This window comes from Opisthocomus hoazin, chromosome 3, assembly GCF_030867145.1.
Source record: "Opisthocomus hoazin isolate bOpiHoa1 chromosome 3, bOpiHoa1.hap1, whole genome shotgun sequence".
Classification (NCBI taxonomy): domain Eukaryota; kingdom Metazoa; phylum Chordata; class Aves; order Opisthocomiformes; family Opisthocomidae; genus Opisthocomus; species Opisthocomus hoazin.
Genome location: NC_134416.1, coordinates 75,998,528 through 76,021,364, shown reverse-complemented (window position 1 = coordinate 76,021,364; position 22,837 = coordinate 75,998,528). Strand labels below are relative to the sequence as shown.

The window sequence follows — 22,837 nt, the reverse complement described above, 5'->3', positions numbered from 1 at the left end:
TTTAGTAAATTATCAGCTTTGTCTGTGCTTTAGCACAACTGTTAAGCAAATTCTTCAAGGTCAGCTTCATGCAAAAAGCTTTAAGTTTTTAACTTAGGCTTATTGGGTGTTCCACAAGGAAAGCTCATCTTTTCCACCCTACAAGGCTAACATAAGACAGTCGCTTCAATCCCACAAAGAATGCCAGAGCAAAAGGAACTTTGTACTGTAACACTGCATTATCTTCAGTCAACTTCCAGTATTTGTGCAAGGTGAAATTCTTCTTCTAGAACAAAGTCCAGATAAAAAGGCACTACAGCTAAACTAACTTCCTCAATCTCATACTAGTCAAGAGGCTATGCATCTACACAGTATGTCTTATGTTGCTTACCAGTCCAATGAAGAGCTCATTTGTCTTGCATACAGCGTTTCAGATCCCATATTGGCCAGTAAAAAAAAAAAAAAAAAAAAAATCAAAATTTGTTCCAGAATTACATTTATCATAGTTTCCAGAGATGTCCCAGACAAAAGTCCCTATGGGGAATACTGCGGATGCCAGAAGAGCAGTCCAGAACCATACCAAGAAGCCTGACAGGGCAAGGAATCGCTGCTCCCACCTCCTCAGAGGGCTGGAACAGCGCCCAACTCCCACAACATCTGTCACACGACAGGCACAGAGCTGCTAAACTGAAACAGCAAGGTCATGGGAACACAAGAGCAGAGGATTTGGAGACTCTTTGCTGGTGAAACATACCAGAAGAGTAGACCTTTCTTTGTCTAGGAAGGGAGGCCCAAATTGGCAATCTTGCTGCAGCTGTTGAACAGAACAGTGCTCTCTGCAAAGCCCATGCTCCTGTGACTCTGCTAAAGATCACCATTTCCTCCACAACACAAAACATATACTTTTTATCTCAATTGCTGCAGTGCAGTATATCTCATGGTTTAAACTCATATCTGGTTATTCACCAGACAGGCTAAGACACAGGCACACACACATCCTTCTGCCAGTTTAGAGCAAGACAGCTGAAGGCAATAACATCTTGGGCAATCTCCAGTAATCTTTTTGCAGAAGTTAATCAAAGCCTCAAGTCTTTCTGTCCAGAAGGGGATTACAGACTTTGTCACCTTACCACCCAGACAGTAAAACATCTCCGAAGATGCTTCAGGAGCATCACATGCCTGTGGCTTGAAATAAACAAATAATAACTAAAAAATAATCAATCTTAAATTGGAAACCTTCACCCACAAACACTATAACCAGCACCACTCGGCTCTCTGGTCAGCATGGATTGACCTTTTAGCTTCACAGAGCAGGAACTCAAGTCGATCTCCTTCACTCTGCAGCTGCAGCGCAACGTTCCTGATTGTACATGGATGCAGGCATGCGTGTACACAGAGAAGCACCACATGGCCTGGGAACTCCATTCTCTCAAGCATTTTGAAAACTGGATTTATTCCACAAGCTGTCAGAAGAACATAACTAGTTGGTCATAAGAAAGAAAATCCTGAAACAAAACTTTGTTTCCCTGGTTTTGCCCTCAAAAAAAAAAAAAAGTATGCTTATTCAAATGTTTAAAATAGCTGTCATTCTAGTTGAAACCTGTCTAATGTAACTTGTGGGTATGGAGCTAAAAGCATATTTTCTACTGGAACTTTTTCAGCATGATTCAGAACTGTCCATTTGTGCTTTCAAGACATAAATAATCTTCCACCTGCTTCTTAAAAAATTTTGGTTTAGATCATGCTCTTAAAGTTTCTTTCCTTAAATGGGATAATTTAATCATTAAACCTTGTAAGGTTTATTTGGAAAATGCACCATGAAGTCAAACTCATCCACAGTTTAGTTTCCAAGTGAGAGACTAAACTAAAAATAGTTGAGGAATTAGAAGTTTCAATTCGAATTCTTTATCATTCCATTTTACTCACCATGAAGAATTACTGGATTTGTACTAGCAGCAAGACTCATTTCTGGAATCTCTACAAATATTTACAACTAAACTCAGACCACCTGAATTTTATGGATCCCTGACAGGCTAGGAATCCAGGCTCTGCTCAATTCAACGTCATTTTCCCCCAACAGCATCGTCATCTTTCACCTCACTTGCAGCCCGCCTCAAAGGGCTAAGAAGCATGGGAAAAGTACTCCATCACAGGATATCTGCATCAAGGAATGACTGCAAGATCTTTTCAGCCCTGGTTCTATTTGAAACTCCACAGGTAGAATCTAGAAAAAGGTCACCTTCTCTAAAATTCCTAGAATCTTTCTAATTTCAGCATCAGCTTTGTTATTCTCATCAATTCTGCCTCCCTATTAGATTCTGAAAATAAAAACTAGAGACGGCTGGGTCCAGTCAGCAATAAATTAAGTAACAGCAGCATAACTTCTACCACTCATGATGATTTCAAGAAAACTAAGTGTCATTAAAAAAAAAAAATCTAACTTCTTTCCCCATAAGACTACATATTTATTTGATGGCAGCAACAGGGAACTTTAGAATATGTTTCTGCAAGATACCGGACTTCAGCACAGATGAGCTCTTGCAGATCTAGCTTGAGCTACTTGCCACAATTTCTGCCACTGAACCACACTGCTTCAGCAACTAAGCGTTTCTTCTCCACTTCATACTAATCTGCCTGACTTCAGTGGAGCACTCACATGATCCAGCCATGAGAGTGCTAAGTACAGGAATCAAACCATTCCTAAAGTGATTATTTATACCCTCAAGGCCCAACTCAGCAACACAGGGGCTTTTACAGCACTTTTGCCTTAAAGAGCTCCCGTGTCCTCTGTCAGGTTTTTCCCTACTGCTTGGCCTCTTACTTATGCCATACCTTTAACAAATTTCTGACATGCAATGCTGCAAAAGTATTTTTTTAGAGTGAAGCATCACTGGATGCGATCCCTGACCTGGCTTTCAGCACAGCCCCACAAGCAGCTGAAAGGGCAGGTATCTGCCTGCAGCACCAGGACGGGAACGAGAAGCCAAGAACTCTTTGAACTCGTACTGACCATGAAACACCCGTACTCTCAAAACACAGCCTGTAAGGCTGTTCAACAAAAGCAAGCACAAGCATTCCTAAAATAGATGTGTGTAGTCCACGACAGGCAGATTTAAAAAAAAAAAAAAACCACAATTAATCAGGAAGGGAAAGGAGGAAAGCAGCCAGACAGCAGCACTGTCAGTGCAATCCTGAAGTGTTCTGCTCACAGTCAACCGTCGGACAGTTTTCCCTTGGAGGGAACTAATAAAACCTCTCATGCTGAACTTCACAAAATTGGCACAGTAGCAGAGGATGATGGGTCTTGTTGGTTACACACACTGACTTGCATCTCTTCAGGATGCAGAATTGCATCAATGCACTGCAGCTGCATCCAGTGAAACCAGTGGTCACACACAGAGGAACACAAGTTACACTTGCACTCACGAGGTCAAGTGCAGTGCCCTGGATTTCAGCAGCACTGTAACAACTCTGGTGTAACAACAGAAAAACAGCTGACCACGAGCACTCAGTGTAAAGACAAGAAAGTAAACATAAGCCTGGAATGCATAACAAGGGAACATTAAGTAAGGAGCAATGCCATTACATGTAACATTCAGAAAACCATTACTACAACATTGCTGTGCCCAGCCCAAATGTCTGCACATCATGCAAAAAGCCAGAAAAAAGCTACAAAGAATAATTTTGAGTCTGAAAAGCATCTGGAAATAAATGGTGGTTTTATCTATTTACACAATCAAATACAAGACTAAGAGGTGGCTTGCATGTGAATTCCACATACCTTCACGTGGAGAATATTTGTCCCCCATAGTCCCAGGACTTTTGGTCACATGCCTGCCCAGGTACCAACACAGGGGACAGCAGCGACCATAAAAATATCAGATACAATAGAAGACCTGTTATCATTCTGAAGAGTCCATGTACAACCCGAATAAGTAACTGCTTCTCATTAAAGACTTAAAGGCAAACTAATGATATCCAAGGACAGCTGATGCTAAAAAGTGACAGGCTTAAAACACATTCTTGGAAGGAGTTCTAGAGACTGATCAGGGAAGGTGAACAGATTAAGTGTTGGCAATGATCCTTTTCTGACCTGAAACAAATCTATAGTTCAGAACCTATTCATTTGCAAGCCATTGATATGACTAACTCTCCAATATAATTTAAAGAGTGATAGTCCAAATGATATCTAGAGAGAGCAGTGAGTTGACTTCCATTTAACATCATCATAACAGCCTTAACAGAAGATTTAAACAGAGGAACAAAAGGGAACAGAGACAGCTGGAACCTCTGCTAGCCACTTACCCAAAGCACGTTTTCTTACTTTGCAAATGTGGCAGCTCTATCAGAAGTGGCGATGAAACTGCCAGGGCATGGGGGGAAGATACAAACAGGTAACAATAATCATATTAGTGATTTTCTGCAAATCCTTCATTCTAACAATTCCCTTTGAAAAATAATTGCTTGTAAAAACAAGAAGTTCTGTTAGTATGTATAAGTTTGTATTTGTTTAGTCAGGACACCAGAAAAATGTCTCCCTTACTACCTACTCAAGCACACAAAAAAAAAAAAAAAAGGTGCGTCATAAATCCTAGCTACCTCAAAACGTCAGTTCCATTCCTTACTGCCACCAGGAACCAGCAGTCTCACAAGGGCTTCCGAGATACAAAAGTCACTTTGACTAACACCATAAACTCATTTAGCTCTGAAATCAAAGCTGCGCGCTTGCTTCCTAGCAGTAACTACAGTGCCTGCTTCTGCATTTAAAACCTATCCTTTAGCTGTAAAACCACTCCAGGTTTATTAGCACTGTAGGTTATGTTCACACACAGGACAGAAACAGAAGCGCACTCCAGAGCACACATTTCCTCATCAGCCCTGCACCCAGTCTCCCGCTCTCTGGTTCGTCTCTTGAAGAGCTTCCACTACCACCTGCGCAGAGGCCGAGGTTACCCAAGTTTGGAATTTCACAGAACATTCTTCTCAAGCAAAGAAAGCAACAGCCTTGGAAGTAAACAAAGTGGTCACATCTTGTGCCCCTGGAACTGCACTGAATTCATATTTTGCCTTCAGGGACATTTTTTCAGCACCACAAACTGCTGTTGGATTGCACAGGGTCAGACAACTATCCGGCGATTTGCTTCCAGTGAGTGCTTGCACTCTATGGGCAAGACCACAGAAACGGAGAACGTCATCCTCCATCTCACCAGTACGAGCTGTGCAATGCAGACAGACTATTGCACCATTTTACAAACTACTACAGAAAGTCTGCCATTTTCTAAGACTCACAAGAGGAAAAGTGGGAGAAAAGCTTTCTTTCCCAGATACACAGCAGAACTGGAGAGTCTGACCCAAAACTCCTGCGGGGAAGCAGGCGGCATTACAGCGATAGCTCCCCGCGCCTGGGACTTTTCACAGGATCTATATTTGGGAGCTCCCACAAGTCATTTAGTGCTGCCCTAGTCTTGACAGCCTTACCCTGTTAATGAGGTTAGTGCATATGCAATAAAGAGGAATTCGTGCTCTTTAAACACTGCCCTAGCTTCCTTGCAGCCTAACCATTCAGTTGCCCTGTAGCTTGCAGAAGACAGCTCTTCTGAACACCTTGCTGAAGATTTTGGTATTACTTAAAAGCTTTATCTGCCTTAAATTGAGAAACATTTGATCTCAGTGAACAGTAAGATGTCTTAGAAATCCTGAAAGCAAAAGAAACAAAGCTCATTTTGAGGGCTGTCCTTCAAGATAGCATCTGCACTTCAGCTTGCCCACTTCCAACAGCTACTGAAAGTCACCATGAAGCCACAGAGGTTCTACAGACTATTCTCTCAATAGAAAGCTTCTAGCACTCAGCTTACTGAAACAGCTGGGAAAGTTCTCTGCTCCTGGCATTACACAAATGCTGAGAAACTGATAGTTCTAACAGGGAAAAATCTGCTTGCTGAAATGAACTTTTGATTAACAATACTTTCTGTTTATGAAAGACCACATCTTTTTCCTTTGTCTGACAGATTATGAGCATGCTGGAAATGTTATCAGATGATCAGTTTCTCTCCGTCAAAGTAAGATGAAATTCTTCTGGAAGAAATAATTCTATCAGTATTAACACCACAACATGTGGTGGGAAGAAATCAAGGTCCCTTTCCTGGTCATAACCATATTCTTAAAGCAAAGTCTTTGCCTAAACAGCTGAACTTTTTTTCTAAAATACACTTTATGATCAAACTATAAAACAAAATATGCTGGGGGTTTAATGTGAAAATACATCAAAATCCAAGCACACAAACTGTAAAATGAGAATATCTGCTGGCAAATTTCAGTAGCAGCAAACAAAAATCACTTGTTTTTGTTTCACAGTGCTCAATTTTTCTATTCCCACCCCCTGCCGAGAAATGCAGTCATCAACTTCAGTCTATTTTTCTAATATACAAATGCTCAAACTGTTTCCTCATTTTTCCCATACTTTGTAAACATCTTTACTTCTTAAAGTCACAAATGATGCATCAGAAAGGTTTTACTATAGGATAAATCTGTAATGCAAATAGCGTACCAACATGCTGCACAGCAAAAAGCAATTCTAAGCGATACCAACAAAAGAGGGGATGGCTCAGAAAACTCAAGAGGAAAAACAAGTGAAGGTGATGAGTAATCTCAGCTTGTTTCCAATTCTAAATTTAAGAATACTACAACAATATTTGTTGTGCAGATTATTTCCTCATAGATTGACCTCCCAAAATATATTACACACCTTTTATGAACTACAAAAATCCATGAATTAAAAAAAATTTTCCCCTCCCAGTGCCTACTGTTTGCGACAAACGATTTGACTACTGGCAAATGTTTTGATGCCTCAAAGGCTCCCCCCATTTTCACACCCAAAACCAAGGGTTTGATTCCCTGTTTTACAAGTTTTGCAACAGTTCATTCAACAGACAAAATCCAGCTGTGAAATATCATTGTACGAGAGGAGGGGAGTGCAGCGAGACAGAGCAGACTACAGGAGGATGACAGCTTAAGCAACCAGCATAAAGGAGAAAAGGAGAAGTGCTACAGTCAACATTTAATGGCTTCACTGGCCTCCGTAAAAGGCACCGGCGATCTCTGCCATCCTAGTAAGCAAGTCCCCCCATTAAGAAGAAAACCCCATCAAAATTAACATCTTCTGATTAACTGGAAGTCAAGAGCAGAACTACAACGTGCTGCCAAGAGCTGCTGCGCGCAGAATGCCTTGTGCAGGGCAGATGGCGGGCACGGGTAGAGCCACCCTGCAGCGAGGTGTCCGAGCCCCAGCTCACCCCTGGCCGTGGCTGACGAGGCTCATGGGCTCAGGAGGAGACACACCGCAGGGCTGAGAACGCTCCTCCTCGGAGAAAGGCAGTGTCTCACAAAGAACATAACATCCTGCTGCCTTTGCTTCATTGCTGAACGACAGGGAAAGTAAAAAAAAAACACCAACACCCTAAAGCAAGCCCGATACATGAAATAGTAGGAAAAGGGAGGAAAAGAAATGAAATCTTTTGCACAACAAGCAAGTTGTACTGCTGCTCTGTTAAACCAGCTCTTCCCTCCACAGAGCTACAGCAGGGCGTCTGAATTCACATTGATACATACCGGCACCCAAAGATCACAACACGAGAGGAGGTTAAGAGGATGCTGCCCACTGGACTTCACAATTCCAGGGTGCTGCCTATCCTAGTGATACAGCCTATTTTGAAGAATACCACTCTTCACTTATTTGCTTAATTCAAAGAGATAACAGACTCATCATTCATCATCTCTCAAAGCAAAGCACTCGTGGAAGGTTCATTATTCAGGAAGAATTTCTACTCAGTAAGTAGCCTGAATATAAAACCTACATACTGAGGATTTGCATCTCTACTGAATAGTGATCTTTGTTGCAACACGACAACTGTACAGAGTACTGGCATTTTCAGATCTGCTTATAAAAATGGAAGCTCTTGGGTTTGGTCTTTTTACATAAATGCATGACCTCAATTTAAAATCATGCCATATCACAGCTCTGAGAACCACTAACAAGGTATGAAAGAAATTTAAATAAATGACAGAAAACAACCTTGGCCAATTCTGGATGGGAACAAGGGAGAAGGAAAAATTTCATAGAAGTGCTCCTTTTCTCAGGAAATGGGGAAAACACTCACACAGTTAAAGCAGGTAACATTTGGACATCAAGTCATTTTGTTCAGACTTCACACTAACAAAAAAGATGTGATGAAGTTAGCACGCTTATTTTATCCATCAACATTAAAATGAGAATTTGTTCACAGCCTAGGGTAACGTTAAAGCTGAAGAAAGCCAACTGAAACTGCTTATTGTCTAATACAAAACCTACAAGGCCTCACATAGTGAAATGTACACAGTGAGAAACTTTAAACCTAAAAATGGGAAGTCGTTTCCTTGTTTAGTCTCAATTCAGGCAGGAAAAGAAACAGGTGTTTTCCCAGCCAAGAATGCTAAGCTACAAAATGCCTCTCAAGTCCATATTATTTTTTATATATATACACACACAAAAAAAAACACTAATCAAAATTACGCATACAATCAATCACTAGTACTACAAAGTACTACTGTGAAAAGCATTATTTTCAAACAGCCACAAAATAATTCATCCTTGGATAAGTTATCCTTTGAAATAATGTTGCAGTCTACAATAATTTATTTAATTACCAGTCACAATCCCCAAGTTATAATGCTATGCTTTTTTAACTGTATATTTGATACTGGTATGTATGTTCATATGAGTCCAGATTCTTCAAAGGAAAGGACCTACACTCTGCACATACTTGTGTAGTTATTTCTTGTATTTCACAAACATTAAATTGGGTCCTGCATTAGTATTTCCAGTCTCTATCATATAAACTGTATCAATGTATTAAAATAATTAAATACAGTAACATCTGAAGTCAATGTGTTTGTCAGTATACTTAAAAAAGAAAAGGCGACATTTGGTATTTGTTTGGATAAACTGTCTGTGGTTCCGTAACAACAAGGAAGGGAAATAATCTGAATCTGTACAGATGAAAACCATAAATAGTCAATATAAATTAATGCTTGATATTCTTCATGCTTTACAGAGGGAGTCCGAGTCTGGAACTTCAACAAATACTTCAAAATAATATCATCACGTTACAGCTAATGGTCCAGGACATATTTCAATTGATGCACAGAAATAAATGGAAGCAGCAAGTCAAATGAAAAGCAGATGGTCACTCTAAACACTTCATTACCCTCCAACCCTTTTATTTCTACTGCAGAAAGAAAAAAAGAACATTTACCATTGTCTGCATTTGAAAACAAATACTAAAAACCCCCATGTGTTTCTCAAGTAATTTAAAATACTAACACAGCAACACTGTACATACATTGAACAGCTGTTGACTTCATCCTTCTAGCAAAAAATAAAAAATTATTTGTACCTGTACTTCGCAAAGAGTCTACAGACTCAATGACATGTATGTCCTCCCTTTTCTCAACCGCTGTCCCACACCATTTGAGTTTTCAGGTTCACTTTTGTAGTCTCACATGAAACCATGCATTTTAAAGTGAGGAGGTTTATCCTTCAAATTAACTATTCCATCAGTCACCACCAATGTTCCCCTAATGTCTGCTCTCCAACCAGTAATGCTCAGGACAAGCGGTCACCCGCACTTTGCTGGTCAGGCTGGCTGAGCCAGCCACAGACCCCTGGTTACAGCTGGGAAATTGCATTTTTGTGGGGAAGGAACAGGACTGGGGAGCACTTCAAATTTCTGACAACTGCAGAGAACTACAGAAATTATCTAAACTGGTAGGAGGGAATGGGCCAGAGAACTTTGCTTGAGGTCCAAACCAGAAGGAAGCAGACCTCTAGTGCTCTTTGAAGCACCTCCCAGAAGAGATCCTCCACGGTGAACTGCTTCACAGATTGTGTAGCTGCTCCTGGGATGCAAAGAAAACTGCTTTTACAGATCAGGAAAACACAGTGGGGGAAAAAACAAACACAAAACTAAAAGAAATCTGCTCTTATTAAAAAGAAAATTCAGTAGGCATCATGCTAGTAATACAGATGATACCCTCACAGAAAAAGTATAGAGAATTGCTCATGGAGGAGATTGCAAAGGAGAAGGGTGGGTGGAAATGGTTGGGAATTTAAAAACAGAAGCCCTGAATAGGAAAATGTACCTATGCTTGGGGAAGGAGAGAGACTAAATGAAGCCAGCCTCTCTGAGAAAGTTACAGGAAAAAAAGATCTTTACAGAGGGGTCACAAGTAGAAGCACAAGGAAGCGCATGAGGAAGAAAAGCATGCACAGAGAAGCAGGGGTAGAAGTATCTGTCCCCTGTGTTTCAGAAAAGAACTGGATAGACAATACATCCCATACTTTATATACCATTTCTAGTTTCTTCACCATTTCAGCCTCTTTCCTGTACTACCTTCTACAATCCAAACATAACTAGTTCTCTGTTTGCTCGTCTATATTGGCTGCACTTCCAAAGTCTCTCTACTCCTATTTCCTCCCTCTTAAGAACTTTTTACACACCCAGACATTCTTTTTCGTCTTCAGGACCACTACTAAGGGTCTGAAGCTACAGGTTTGCTACACAGCAACCCAGTCTTGCACATAAACACTAGAGAAAAAAAAGACCCAAACGGATTAGATGTCCACTGTTTACAAATAAACACATTTTTAACTGTTCTGAAAGTTTCCCTCTTATTGACCATCTCCATTCAAATCCATGCGGTCTTCAGAGTTTCTCCAGTGTGCATGAGCACGTAGTTAAGTCCAGCGCAAACAGCTGCTACTGAAATGCATTTTCGTGCTAACAAACAAGAGGCCCAAACACGCTGACATTTCATGCTTTCCCAAGCATAGCTGTGTTCTACTCCATTGTAAAAAGGCTTCCAAAAGAACGCATTCAACAACCTTACCTTCCACCCATGTCTTCAAACACGTAAGCTCTCCATCAGAGCATCAGTACCAGGTGCTCATACTTTTTGTCTTTGCGGTATACTACTCTCATCATTGGCTTTCTCCCCCTTACTGGTTGTCAACTCTTTGCAGCAACGATCCTGTTATCCTGTGTCTATCTGTATTGCATTGAAAAATGGCATTGGTTTCCATAAATAACTATTTGAACTCACAAGAAGAATTTGTCTAACATATGCCAAAACAAAACGCTGTTCATTGTCTCCCTCTTTTACTGTGTACTGTTGAAACGTCTTTTATCTGCTGTAGAGTTATTTGGGATGTTTGGTGAGCGTGTCAATAGCCTGCAATTCCCTCTTCTCTCCCAAGAGCCTAACACCACACATTTCTGCAGCACAGCTGCAGTCCCACATCCACATCCCATCTCATTCCTGTTTCTCTGGGGCTGCATGTGTCCCTGGCTTTTAGTACACGATTCTACTACGAATGTTTTTCACACACCTTCAGTACACACAGCAGTGCATCAAAGTATACGGTACATGCATAACATAATTAACGGCTACTGCCAGAAGACAGCACATCAAGCTCTGGCTACAGTTACTTGATCAGAGCTGTAAGGTAATGAAGAGGCATTTCAATGTGAGCTGCAGAAGGAAAATACCCAACCTCTTCTAATAATGGAGTTTGATCAGTTTATGAAGGGGATCACAGGTGCTGGTGCCCACAGGAGTTCATGGACATGAGAGGCCTTTCTAGTGCTCAAATATGCTCTTAACGTTTTCTAGCAAGTACTCTAATTTTATGCTGTTGAAAGGTAACTTCTGCATAAAGAAGGCACATTACCAATTTCATAACTGATAAAAGCCTTAAAGAATTAATAAAAAAATCCTGTACCCCACCTGATTTAATATATCTATTTGGGTGGGGGGTAACTCCTCAGTTCAGAGACTCCAGAGAATGACGTGAATCTAAGTGTCCACACATACACAAGTGCATTTCTCTAGAGTTACTATTCCTGAAATGTCATTAGGAAATCATGTATGATGTAAAAGAACGAAAAAAATGAGTTGTACTTCTCTCCTGATATTTATAACTTTATCAGGTCAAGCACACTAACCAATAATTGTAAGACAGAGATCACTACTCAAGATTAATTCAATATTTACATTTGATGTAAGCATAGAGGCCAGACAGCGAATTTTGTTATGTTCGTGTTAGTCCAGCAAGAAAAGGATACAACACAGAGAAGATCAGAGATTAGGAAAGGGTGTTGAAGAACATTTACTATCTCTATCCTGAAGTGTTTCCATAGCAGCCGAAACAATTATTAAAACAGATACACCAAAAGGGAGGCAAATAAATAATATAAAAGCTATCCATCTGAAAACAATTCATAGATTTGAAGAGTTATACTTAACTTGGTCACTAATTTAATCATTAAGTATCACCTACTTTCTAATACATCACACAGGTCTTTGTAATGACGTTCACAGCAGCACAGAAATCTATCAGAGCAAGGAGATTTTTAGAAAGGGGTATTTATGACAGACAATGCATTGACTGCTGTGGCTTCATGTCACAGAAAATGTAAGGTATCCTGTATCTGCTTTGCAGGATCAGGCTTCCCATAGTAGAGTTCCCTCTTTTTTATCCCACTTTGATTAAACAAACCCGAGAACACCCTACATGTGCTCCTTCCCCTCCTGCCCTCCTCCAGCTTATTGCAGAATACAGTTTTCCATGGCATGAATAAAAAGGGACATTAATTCCTGCGACCCTGGACAGTCCCACTGAATAGCTATCTTTCACATCCTCCCTTTAAGCTTTCATGAGATGCACTGAATTAAAAATCAGAGACTCGGTTTTCAGAAATGCCAGCAACCATGTCTTGGAGTCAACAAGAATTTGGCTTTTTGGCCTCATCTGAGAACCATCTATAGACTGTTCCGTTTACGCATTAACTAGCAGGCATCATCACCGCTGCGTAAATGTCAGTGCTCTTTCCCTGCTTTCTTTATGTAAGAACACAGCATCATCCATAACCAGTTTTTCTTTCATTAATGTCATGAGTCCGCCAGAAAAACAGGCAAGATTGTTTTGACAGCAGCAAGCAAGTGGCCTTCCTACAGCTGAACTACAAAACCTAAACAAGTAACAGCCTCCAATGTAAGTGAAGATGCAACACAAAAGGTACTAAACAGGTTCTCAACGGTAAAAAGAAATACACCGATACCTATGTGCGAGAGAGGGAAGGATGGTTTATAATGCAAGTATTTTTCTCCTTGCATCAGTTCTTTTAACTAGATTTCCGATGTGCAGTCGTGTGGCATCAGGTCAAGAGGAAGTAATGACACCATTTACGCTCCCCCCTCCCATGGGAAATCACCCCACAGCAACACAACTAGTCAACTGCCACTCACTCCCTACACAACAGATCCAACCTTAATAGCATCTCACATTCAGTACAGGGCCCTGAGGAGCTCGTGGGTTTAAAAAGCCATCCAGCGCATTATTCTGTTTAGAAAGAATACTTTCAAAGTACACAGTTCTTGCCTTAAGAGTGAAAAGCAATCCTTGCAACTTCATGCGAGAAGCTGAGTGAAGAAACCATTATCCAGGGGTACCCACAGTGGTCACAATAATTTTATGTTTACATTTGTACGGGGACAGCTGGGTAGGAAACAAGGTCAGGAAAGCTGGAGAACACCTACCAGAGACAGAGCAGACAGCACCTCAGGAGGGCAGGCTGGCGGATGGGGTAGTCCAAGGGCAGAGGGCACGCAGCAAAAAGAGTAAACTGCAAATGCCCCAGAAAGAAGTGGGCGTGGAGATGCAAATAGAGAAGGAAGGTGACTCTGGCCACAATACTGCTGTACAGCCTAGAGAACGACACGCTAAGGAAGGACTCCAAGATCAGGATAGATCTCTACTTCTGCTGACACCATGAGCAGATGAAAGCTTACCAAATGCGCAGTTTCTAATACAGAATCATTGCATAAATGCTAACGTTAACCTACTGCTGCAGGATTGTGTTTCCAGCACGACCACCAGCCCCACATATGAGAAAACACTGTGGCAAAAACTGATACATTTAACCCGGACAAAAGTTTCAGGGTTTTAGGTTTGCTGGAGTATTAAAAAAAACAAAATAGTAAGTCAAGGGAAAAACCTGAAACATTTTTCTGCAAGCATAGCTAAAGTTTTCCCTCAGTTATGTCTTTTCTGTCATTCCTCCACACAAACAACAGACTCTGTAGTCTTTAAAATCTAATAAACCTTACAATTAAGTGAAGTCTTAGACAGCAGCCTAAAAAAGTTGTAATTATAAGAACATCATGTCGTAATATCAACAAGTTCCTTTATCCACTGGAAGGACAACTGGGGTGTAATGTTAGTAGGTAGTAAAAAGAGCACATTTTACAGATGCCAGTATCTCCCGAAAGAAGTGCTTGTGAACACAATCAGCAGCACAGCAAAGTCCTCTGCAATTATCCACATACTTGACTTCATGGGTAAGCTGCTCACTGGTGATGAAGCCGATGCTCTCTCCCTTTCCTTAAAATTTGAGCTGAAGTGGAAAGAAACCACCATACACTTTTTTTTTCTGATGGGAAAGATGCTACTCAATTCATTCAGCTTGACCAGATCTGTACCACAGCTCGAGTATTAAAGCACGTTCTGTTCCAGGCCCTAATCCTGTAAGATCTAGCACTGCAAAGCTCAGAGAAACTTTACTGATGAACTTCTATAAATGGTGCAACGCCTCTTTCAGTTTTTTGAGCTCTCAGTGTGGGTGTTGCTTTCTGTGAAAGAAAGGGAAAAAGCATGAGGAACAGATATGCAATTCAAGAGAACAGTTTTTAATCCTCAAAACACTGGCAGCTATTACATGCTCCAGAGTCCTCTACCAGTCTACGGATTTCAGTGGGGAAAAAAAAAAGAAATACCGACTTCTTGCCTTGTCTTTGGACAAAGGAACAACAACCACTACACATGCAGCTCACATTCTGGAAACGCTGGCAGCCCAGGCTTCGTCTGGAGGTCAAATTCAAGCAAGAGTCCTCCACAGCTTCTTTACTGGACCAAGCAGATAGTTCCATATACTTTCAATACTCAAGGACTAAGAGTGCCATTACCTCATTTTCCAGTGCTTCAAAACCACCGACCATTCTGAACAGGCTCCACAGCAAAAAGAAAAGCCGAACTCTGACAAATCAGAGGGAGTGTATAACCTTAAGCAAAATATTTACCGAGCTTATCTACATAGACCTCTGCAAGTAAATCCTTAGCATGCTGATAACATTCATCAGGTCTTCTTTAGGAAAGATTTGTGCCGAGATGTCAGAAGGAGCGCAGCAAGTTGTGAAGGAGATGCGGGGCGAGAAAATGTGTTCGCATTCCCAATATCTGGAAACGCGTGGTCTAGTCTGCAAGGCAAGGGAGGCCTGACAATTCTGCAGCGAGTATCTCTAGGTGGCTCCATCCACATACTCCTGTGTTCGCTCGCAAGAGTATTACTCCATCTCTTCGGTTTCTTTTAAGCAAAAACACTAGGGTTGCCTGATTCCATGTTTTAGTGAAATGTTGCCAATACACATAGACAATTATTAATATGAAAGGCACTTGACAAGATTCAAGAGGTACTCTGAAGAAAACCACTCTCACACTAGTGGAGATTAAAGCAGTGAGCAACTGATGGGGCTGTTACACTCATTATCAGCAAGCTCTCCCACCTACTTTTGTAGACCACCCTTAAAGGCTGGTGATCAGCGGGGCTGAACTGGAAAGCAGGTGAAAGGTTCTTCAAACGTGACGAACTTCCATACGATTTTAGGGGTAAGCTGGTTTTCAGGAGGGAGGGAAAAGCCCAGCGACACAGGGCAGGCGTGGAGTGTCTCCCAGCTGCGGGAACCAACGCCTGACAGAACCTATATCCCGCAGATGAGGAATGCGCGCCGCGCGGCTTCCTCTGTAGAGGGAGACGGGCGCGCAGCGGGCTCCGGGGACGGCGGAACGCCCGCGAAGGCGGCCCGGCCTCACGGCAGGCGGACACGCACCCGCACCCCGCTCCGCGGGCCGGCGCCGGCCCTTCCTCATTCCTCCGGCGCGGCGGCGGCAGGGGGAAAAGTTCAGCGCCGGCACCGGCCGCGTACCCGAGCCCCGGGCCCCACCCCCCCAACACCCGCCGCCGCCTGAGGCGCTGCGGCCCGGCCGCCCCTCACGGCTCACGGGGGCCGGGCCGAGCCGCCCGCGGGACCGCGGCCCCGCGCACCGGGACGGGCGCTCGCCCGGGAGCGGGGCAGCGCCTCGGGCACCCCCCGGGCGGAGGGTCACGCCGCGGCCGGCCCCGGCTTCGCTCCGCCGGCCCCGGCTTCGCTCCGCCCGCCCCGGCGCGGCCCCCGGGCAGCCCCGCTCGGCCCCCGCCGGCGGAGAGCGGGCAGCGGGGAGGCGGCGCCCCGCAGACCCCCGCCGCGGAGGGCGCGGCGCGGCCTCGCCTCGCCTCGCAGCCGGCGCCACAGGTGCTGCCAGCGGGGCCGGGGGAGGCCGGCTGCAGGGCGGAGGGCACCGGGGGCAAAGGCACCGGCTCCGGTCCGGTCTCCCCCCCGGGAGAGGCAGCGCTGGCGGCCCCCCCACACACACCCCGTCGCGGCGGGGGGCTGCTCGTTGGCTGCGGGGGGAGGAGAGCAGGCGCCCACCTCCACGCTCGCTCCGGGAGGGGGCAGCGGGACGCTGCGGCCGGCGGCCATGGCGGGGGGGTGCGCCGCGCACCTGGCAGCAGGTGCACGCAGGCGGGGACGGCGGCGAGCAGGAAGAAACCGGCGAGGCTCGCCCGGAGGCAGTGCAGCGGGGGGGGGGTGGGGGGGGTGCCTGTCACCAGGGAGGGGGCACGACGCGGAGGAGGGGAGGGGGCGGGCGGCAGCGCCGTGCCGCAGGCGGGGGAGCCGGGCGCACGGTACTCACCGGCAGCTCCACGCTGACTTCGGTCCCGTCCAGGAGGAGGACGCGGCACTGCAGCACCGGCTTACTGCCGCCGGCCGCCGGGATGTGGACGGGGGCTCCGGCGCTGTGCGCGACCCCTCCGGGGTGCGGCGAGGAGGGGAAGCCGCCCGAGCCGACGACCGCGGCGGCTCCTCGCAGCCCCCCGTCCCGCTCGTCCCCCTCGCCGCCGAGCCCACCCCGCCCGGCTCCGCGCCCGGCTCCTCGCCCGTAGCGCTGCATCGACCGCCGGCCAAAGGTCCTGCGCAGGAACCGCAGCATCCTGGAGCCGCCGTGCCCGGCCGCTCACACCCCCGAGCCCGCAGCTCCGCGCCCGGCCCCGCGGCGCCTCGCACGGCGACGCAGCAGCGCCGCCCGCCGGGAGCCGGCCCGCGCCGGGCGCCCCCGGCCCGCCCCTGCCGCCCGCCCCTGCCGCCCGCTCCGCCCTCGGCAGCGCCGCCCGCCGGGGGAGCCGGGCCGCGGGTAGGGGGAGCTGCTGAGGCGGGCGGCGGGAGCCCGGCGGCGGAGGCGGCGCCGGTCCCCCGCGCCTCGGCCCCGCAGCGCGGTGGAGGGGAGCGCCGACCAGCGCCCCCCTCCAGCGACTGCCCCGGCTCCGCGGCGGCGGGACGATCGCACCCGCCGTTGGGGCGGCGTCTGCGCGGTGGGTGCCCCCTCGCCGCCGCCCCCGGGCCCGGCCGGGGAGGGGCGGGGCGGGGGCGCGCCCGGTCTCACCTGCGGGGGCGCGGGGCCTCCCTGCGGCCTCACGTCCGCCGGGACCCTCCGCCTGGCCGCGCACACGGGGGGCCGGGGCCGGCTCGTCGTTGGCGCCGAGCTCGCTGCTGTCGGGAGATGGGACGGGGGAAATTAACAGCGGGTTAAGAAACGACGGGGGGCGGGGGGGGGCTACCGAGCCGGGGCGCAGCCGGGAGGACGCGGCTCGCCCGTGCTGGGGGAGGCCGGAGCGGCGGGTCCCGGGGGGTGAGGACGGCCCCGGGTTTGCCTGTGCGATCGCCGCGGTCGGGTGGTCGGAGGAGAAAGGTGCGAGGATGCGGTCCCGCGGCCGTGGCAGAGCCTCTGGCCTTAAGGGGAGATTCGCTCCCGGTGGCTTCCGCAGCTGCAGGTGAGGCCGGAGCACGGCTCTGCAGCGAATCCGTGGGTGCCGAGACTCGCTCGCACAGCCGCCCGGCCTGTGAGTTACCTACTGAGGCCTGCTGGCTCGGGTGGGAGCGCTTCTGCTGAATCGCCGTGCGTGAAAGTCTGGACGTGAAGCACGTCTCGCGGAAACCCGTCAGCGGGGCGGATTCTGGCACCCTATGGTCAGATGGGATCCAAGGGGCTTCGAACTGAAACCATTTCCCGCTTCAGAAGTTTGGGGTTTTTTTTTCCTTGCTGTGGGTTTATTTCCCCTAATCTTTCTCCCAGGCCGATTTACACAAGCGTCATCCCATCGGGTATTCGGAAAGCCTGCCAAAATGTCTTGGCTTGTCGTCTTTTTATTGAGACTTGATGGTGTCAGGTAACTGCCTGCTGCTTCTGCATCGTTTTCCGTGTTTCTTCAACGCGCTGGATCGGGTCTCGAAGTGTCTCATCAGCCAAGGCCGCCGCTGCACTGCACGAGCTTGGCAGGGATGCGGCCGCAGGCGCCTAGAAGATCTTTATAGGAACAGAGTGGAAAGGTGCTAATCTTTGCCTGCTAACGCTGAAAATCGAGAGTAGGCACTTACTTAGATGATCTTCTTTTTTTTTTCTTTTTTTTTGCATTAGGAGCAGGTTTTGAATTTTCTTTCAGATCCTGAACGGTGCGGTATGCCTTGGGGTTCTTTCACTGCTTTGAACACTGTGAAAATATGAAGCTCGCTTGCATACCGTAAGCAACACAAGTTGTCTTAAGGGTTGGAAATTCAGCAGAAATACTGTTGTCTCTGGAGGGAGCTACGGCAATTCCGGTGCAAAGGAGAGCGGGGTGCAAGGGAGGCCTGGCATCGCTCTGGACGGGCCTGGCAGAAAACCGAGCAAGTCTTCTGCAGTGCTGAAAACCTTCTTCAGCCAGCTCTGACACTTCAGCCGTTTGTCTCTTTCAGCATTTGGCGTGAAAACAGAAGCCTGATATTTCAAAATACGTAAACCTGGGCGCGCTTCACTTGCATTAGCAGCACACACGATACAGGCCAGTGGCCCTACCAGAGAGGCAGACCTGTGGTTACAGAGCAGCCACAGAGATGCGGAAGCCCCTTTAAATCTCGTATTAAGCCACATGAGATAACACTCATGGTAAAGGATCTTCTGGAAGGAGCTGGTGGTGGGAGGAAATAGAGCTGGTTCCTTAATAGCCAGCCTCTCTTGGAGTGGAACAATTCCACCATTATTTTGTTTCATGTTACCAGCAGAGCTATCTTTAGCCCTGAAACAAGAGCCTTGAGCAACTGTGGGTACTGAGGATGCCCCGATACACTTATTGCAAGACGAGATGTAGTTATACATTTGGGTTTGTACTTTTATCTACATCATCTCTTCATTTTCAGGTGAGCAAGCCCTGAAGTGTTTCGGTTTGCTGGCACCTCTGTCCGGCAGTCCCTCCTCAGAGTGCCTCCTACTTGCTTGCTACCTTCCTCATCTGTGCTGCAGTGAAGGGCATGACTTTTCAGTCTTTATCAGTAGCCCTCCACTGCAACATCTACCTCCCGCGGAGTTCTCCAGTCTCGTCTGGGAGTCAAGATTTGATGGCTGCCACAGGAAAGGCGGTGACCTGAGTGAACCATTTGCACTGACCGATGTCGCCGTTCTGGCAGCAATCGCTGCGAGTAACCAGCCTGACCAGTGGTTTTGCCACGACGCTGAGCAGTGTGTAAATGGGAGAGTATTTGTTACCAAAATCCTTACTGACCTTTGTTTAGCAGCGGCGAGATGGGGGATCTGTAACCATTGGAGACACTGTTGCTGGTCATGGCTAAACAACTAAATAAAAGTCTGATAAGCACTTCGTTCTTGCCCTTTCATTCAGAGTCTTGGTTTTGTTCAAATCTTGTCTGATTGCTTTCCGAAAGCTTCGCAATGGAGGCAGCCGCCTACCGGGGTTGGGGGGCGAACCACTGACAGCCCCGCGGAGAGACCTCCCGCGCTGGGTACGCGCGCACGGCCTGGACATCAGAAACCTCTTTCTTGTTTTACTTTCTATCACTGCAGCCACATTTATGGATTTTTCTTGGCTGGCCAGACTTCTGCTATCTGCAAAAGAATGATCTAAATTTGATTTGCTTGCAGCTAGAGTTTCCCTTTCTGCACTTTTGAAGAAACATTATCTTTACTGAGTGACTTAAAACAGGCTTATATTTCGGAAGCTTCTGCTGGGATGTGTTTTATTACAGTCATTATTAAAGGAAACTTATATAAAAGGATTCAAAGAGCAAATATGGGGTGAACTCAAATTTCTGTGTTAATAAAACTAGGGGGAAACAGAAACCCGAGATGGTATGGCATACATTTACTCAGGCTTTCAGATGTGAATTTGTTGGGCTTTTTTTCCTAAACCTGTAAATGAGATTAAATTGTTTTGTCAAATAATTGATTAAAGGAGATACTTTTCAACGTGAACATTCATTAGATTACAACATTCATGTAGCAGTTGGCAGTCCTACCTGTTTATTTTCCCCCAAAACATATCCGTTAGATGAGCAGGCCTAATGTCACTGTTTTTCAGGGTTGCTTTATATATAAATACAGATCAAGAATAAAATGCAGAGGTAATTCTGAGTTATGCAGCTAAGGATAGTTTGTATTTCTATTCTGTCTTTCAGCTAGAGAGATCCCAAAGCACTTTCTTCAAAAAAAAAAGGAAAATCATATATAGAACTATTTCACCGACACTGAAATGCAGCAGCTGTTTAACAGCAGAGAAAAATACTGACTATCTCTCTTATACAATTGTAGTGGAAATATGAATTGGGATAGGCAGAAAGTTATGCAAATCTTATGGCCGTGATGCTGGGGCTAGTGGATATATTCCGGCAAAAGGTACCAGACGATCGTAGGTAGTCAGGGCTTGCCTGTACCATACATCAACTGTCTCCTCGAGGTGTTACACAGGAACTGCATTAGGAAAGAAACGTAATACTTCTCCATTTGGAATAACACCAGTGTTACAGTAGGCATGAATTTTGGCAGCTATTGCTGTTCATGTTAATCCTTATATTCCGGCAAAAAATTTCTTTTTTCTGCTGGAATAAATAAAAAGTATCTCGTTCCAGAGTAAGTATGTCCGCTCAAAGAGCTGTATCCCGAGAGATTTGTTGATAAAGATGTAAGAGGAAAAAGCTTTCCATTAGAAAATCTAGGGAAAGGAAATGTTTCTTGCTGAGTGAATACTTTGCAAGTATCCCATCCATCTAATAACCAGGTTCAATATGACTTAATCAGATGTTCTTTCCTTTAGTGAGGATTTTAACAGGTTTGTACTGACCTCGATTCATAGAAATTATTTATATTCAAACCTATGATTAGGTTTAAAGCATTAAAGAAAATGTTTTCAGTGTTGTGTTAAATTGCAAAGACATCAGATGCTCAGCTGAAAAATCGAGGCGTCTTTCCACTGATGAACTGTTTTGATTTTATTCTTAGGGCAGCCTAGAGACACTGCTCAGAATATTACTTGTAAACAAACTTCACATGCTGAAACACTAATGTTTCCTTGAAATATTTTGTAAGGGTAATTGTGTGTCTTTTAATTATATCTCCACTGAAAAAAGATATCCGTGGCTGCTTCTGCTGTGCAGGAATTAATAAGATCTGAATTTTGCAGCAAAGATCCCTTTGACTGACACAGCAATGCTGAATGGTACCTTGTGTAGGTGTAATGGGGCGGTGAACCCGTTATGAAAACTGCTGGAAGCCTTCAACATTCAGGGCTTTAAACTAGATGTGAAGGGGGGTGGGGAACATATCAGGCTTGCTTGTGACAAGATGTGGGATGACACACAACGGTTAGAGGGACGGGATGCTAGTGTTGGGCCCTCAGCCTGTTGTCCACAGGCGTGCTGGGAACACTGCAGCACAGTCAAAGTCTTGTGGAGATCACAGAATCATAGAATCATTAAGGTTGGAAAAGACCTCTAAGATCACCAAGTCCAACCATCAACCCAATACCACCATGCCTGCTAAACCATGTCTCAAAGTGCCGTGTTGATTGTAGACACAAATACAAGTTTATTCTACGGTAAAAAAATCCATGGTGGGTTTGGAGAGCCATATCTCTTTGTAGTGTATGACCTGGAGGGGAAGAATATTTTAAACATGTTAAGTGAGTTAACAACTACTTAATCACTTTAGTTTTCTGATATGCTGTTTTCCTGTCAAGTTTGTGGGGTTTTTGTTTCCTAAGAAGTACAGCTCCGGCTGAAGGAAATCTTTTCTAAATCCTTCTCCTCTCCTTCCCCTCCTCCATCAAATATTAATATGCACATATACTGTTCAAAGAGCTTCCTTCTTGGCCAACGTGTTCCTGTTCTTACTGCCCTGTGCTGTGCTATGCACGCTGTCCTATGCTGTCTTGAAATGACGACATCAGAACACTCTGATGCTCTGCTGAGGCTGTTTTTCTTTCTCTTGTCATGTAAACACATTTTTATCTAGAAGTATTTTTATTCTCTCTAGGTCCTCTGTCAGATGATGGCAGTGTAAGGCGGAGAGATGCTTAGACCGCAGAAAGAGCCAGGATGCTATTGAGGGTAGAAAAGGGATCATCTCATCCTTCTCTTGAGATCTTCCTGTGCTTATGGCAATTTGTCAGTTGGAGTCACTGAACAAAACTGGCAGGTTTGCAGAATCCCATTCCTAAACCCCAAAATAAAGTGATACAGACTGTCTGGAGCATGCAGGAAGATCAGAAAGATCCTTCTTACATCACTGGACGGAAATTTGTATCCTGTGAATTTCATCACGAGGAAAGGCGGTGAGTCCCAAGCACGC

At 45.6% G+C, this 22,837-nt stretch overlaps 1 protein-coding gene and 1 long non-coding RNA gene across 5 annotated transcripts in view; one reads left to right on the top strand and one right to left on the bottom strand.

Annotated features, from left to right (window-relative positions):
• EPB41L4B (erythrocyte membrane protein band 4.1 like 4B) overlaps positions 1–17,206 on the bottom strand; it is a 187,012-nt gene extending 169,806 nt beyond the window's left edge. For 2 of the 3 annotated variants that reach the window (XM_075416707.1, XM_075416709.1), the window contains exon 1: positions 16,862–17,206. In XM_075416707.1, the coding sequence (XP_075272822.1) occupies positions 16,862–17,158 (297 nt within the window). In that variant the 5' untranslated portion in view covers positions 17,159–17,206. The remainder of the gene's footprint in view (positions 1–16,861) is intronic. The other variant, XM_075416710.1, reaches the window with a different exon arrangement.
• A 242-nt stretch (positions 17,207–17,448) lies between these two features.
• On the top strand, positions 17,449–19,799 carry LOC142360758 (uncharacterized). 2 transcript variants are annotated; one of them, XR_012763337.1, is made up of 4 exons: positions 17,449–17,537; positions 18,299–18,552; positions 18,666–18,743; positions 19,399–19,799. It is a non-coding gene; the product is annotated as an uncharacterized LOC142360758 (long non-coding RNA). The 2 variants fall into 2 exon arrangements; XR_012763336.1 differs by having other exon boundaries at positions 18,666–19,799.
• Positions 19,800–22,837: the final 3,038 nt, after the last annotated feature.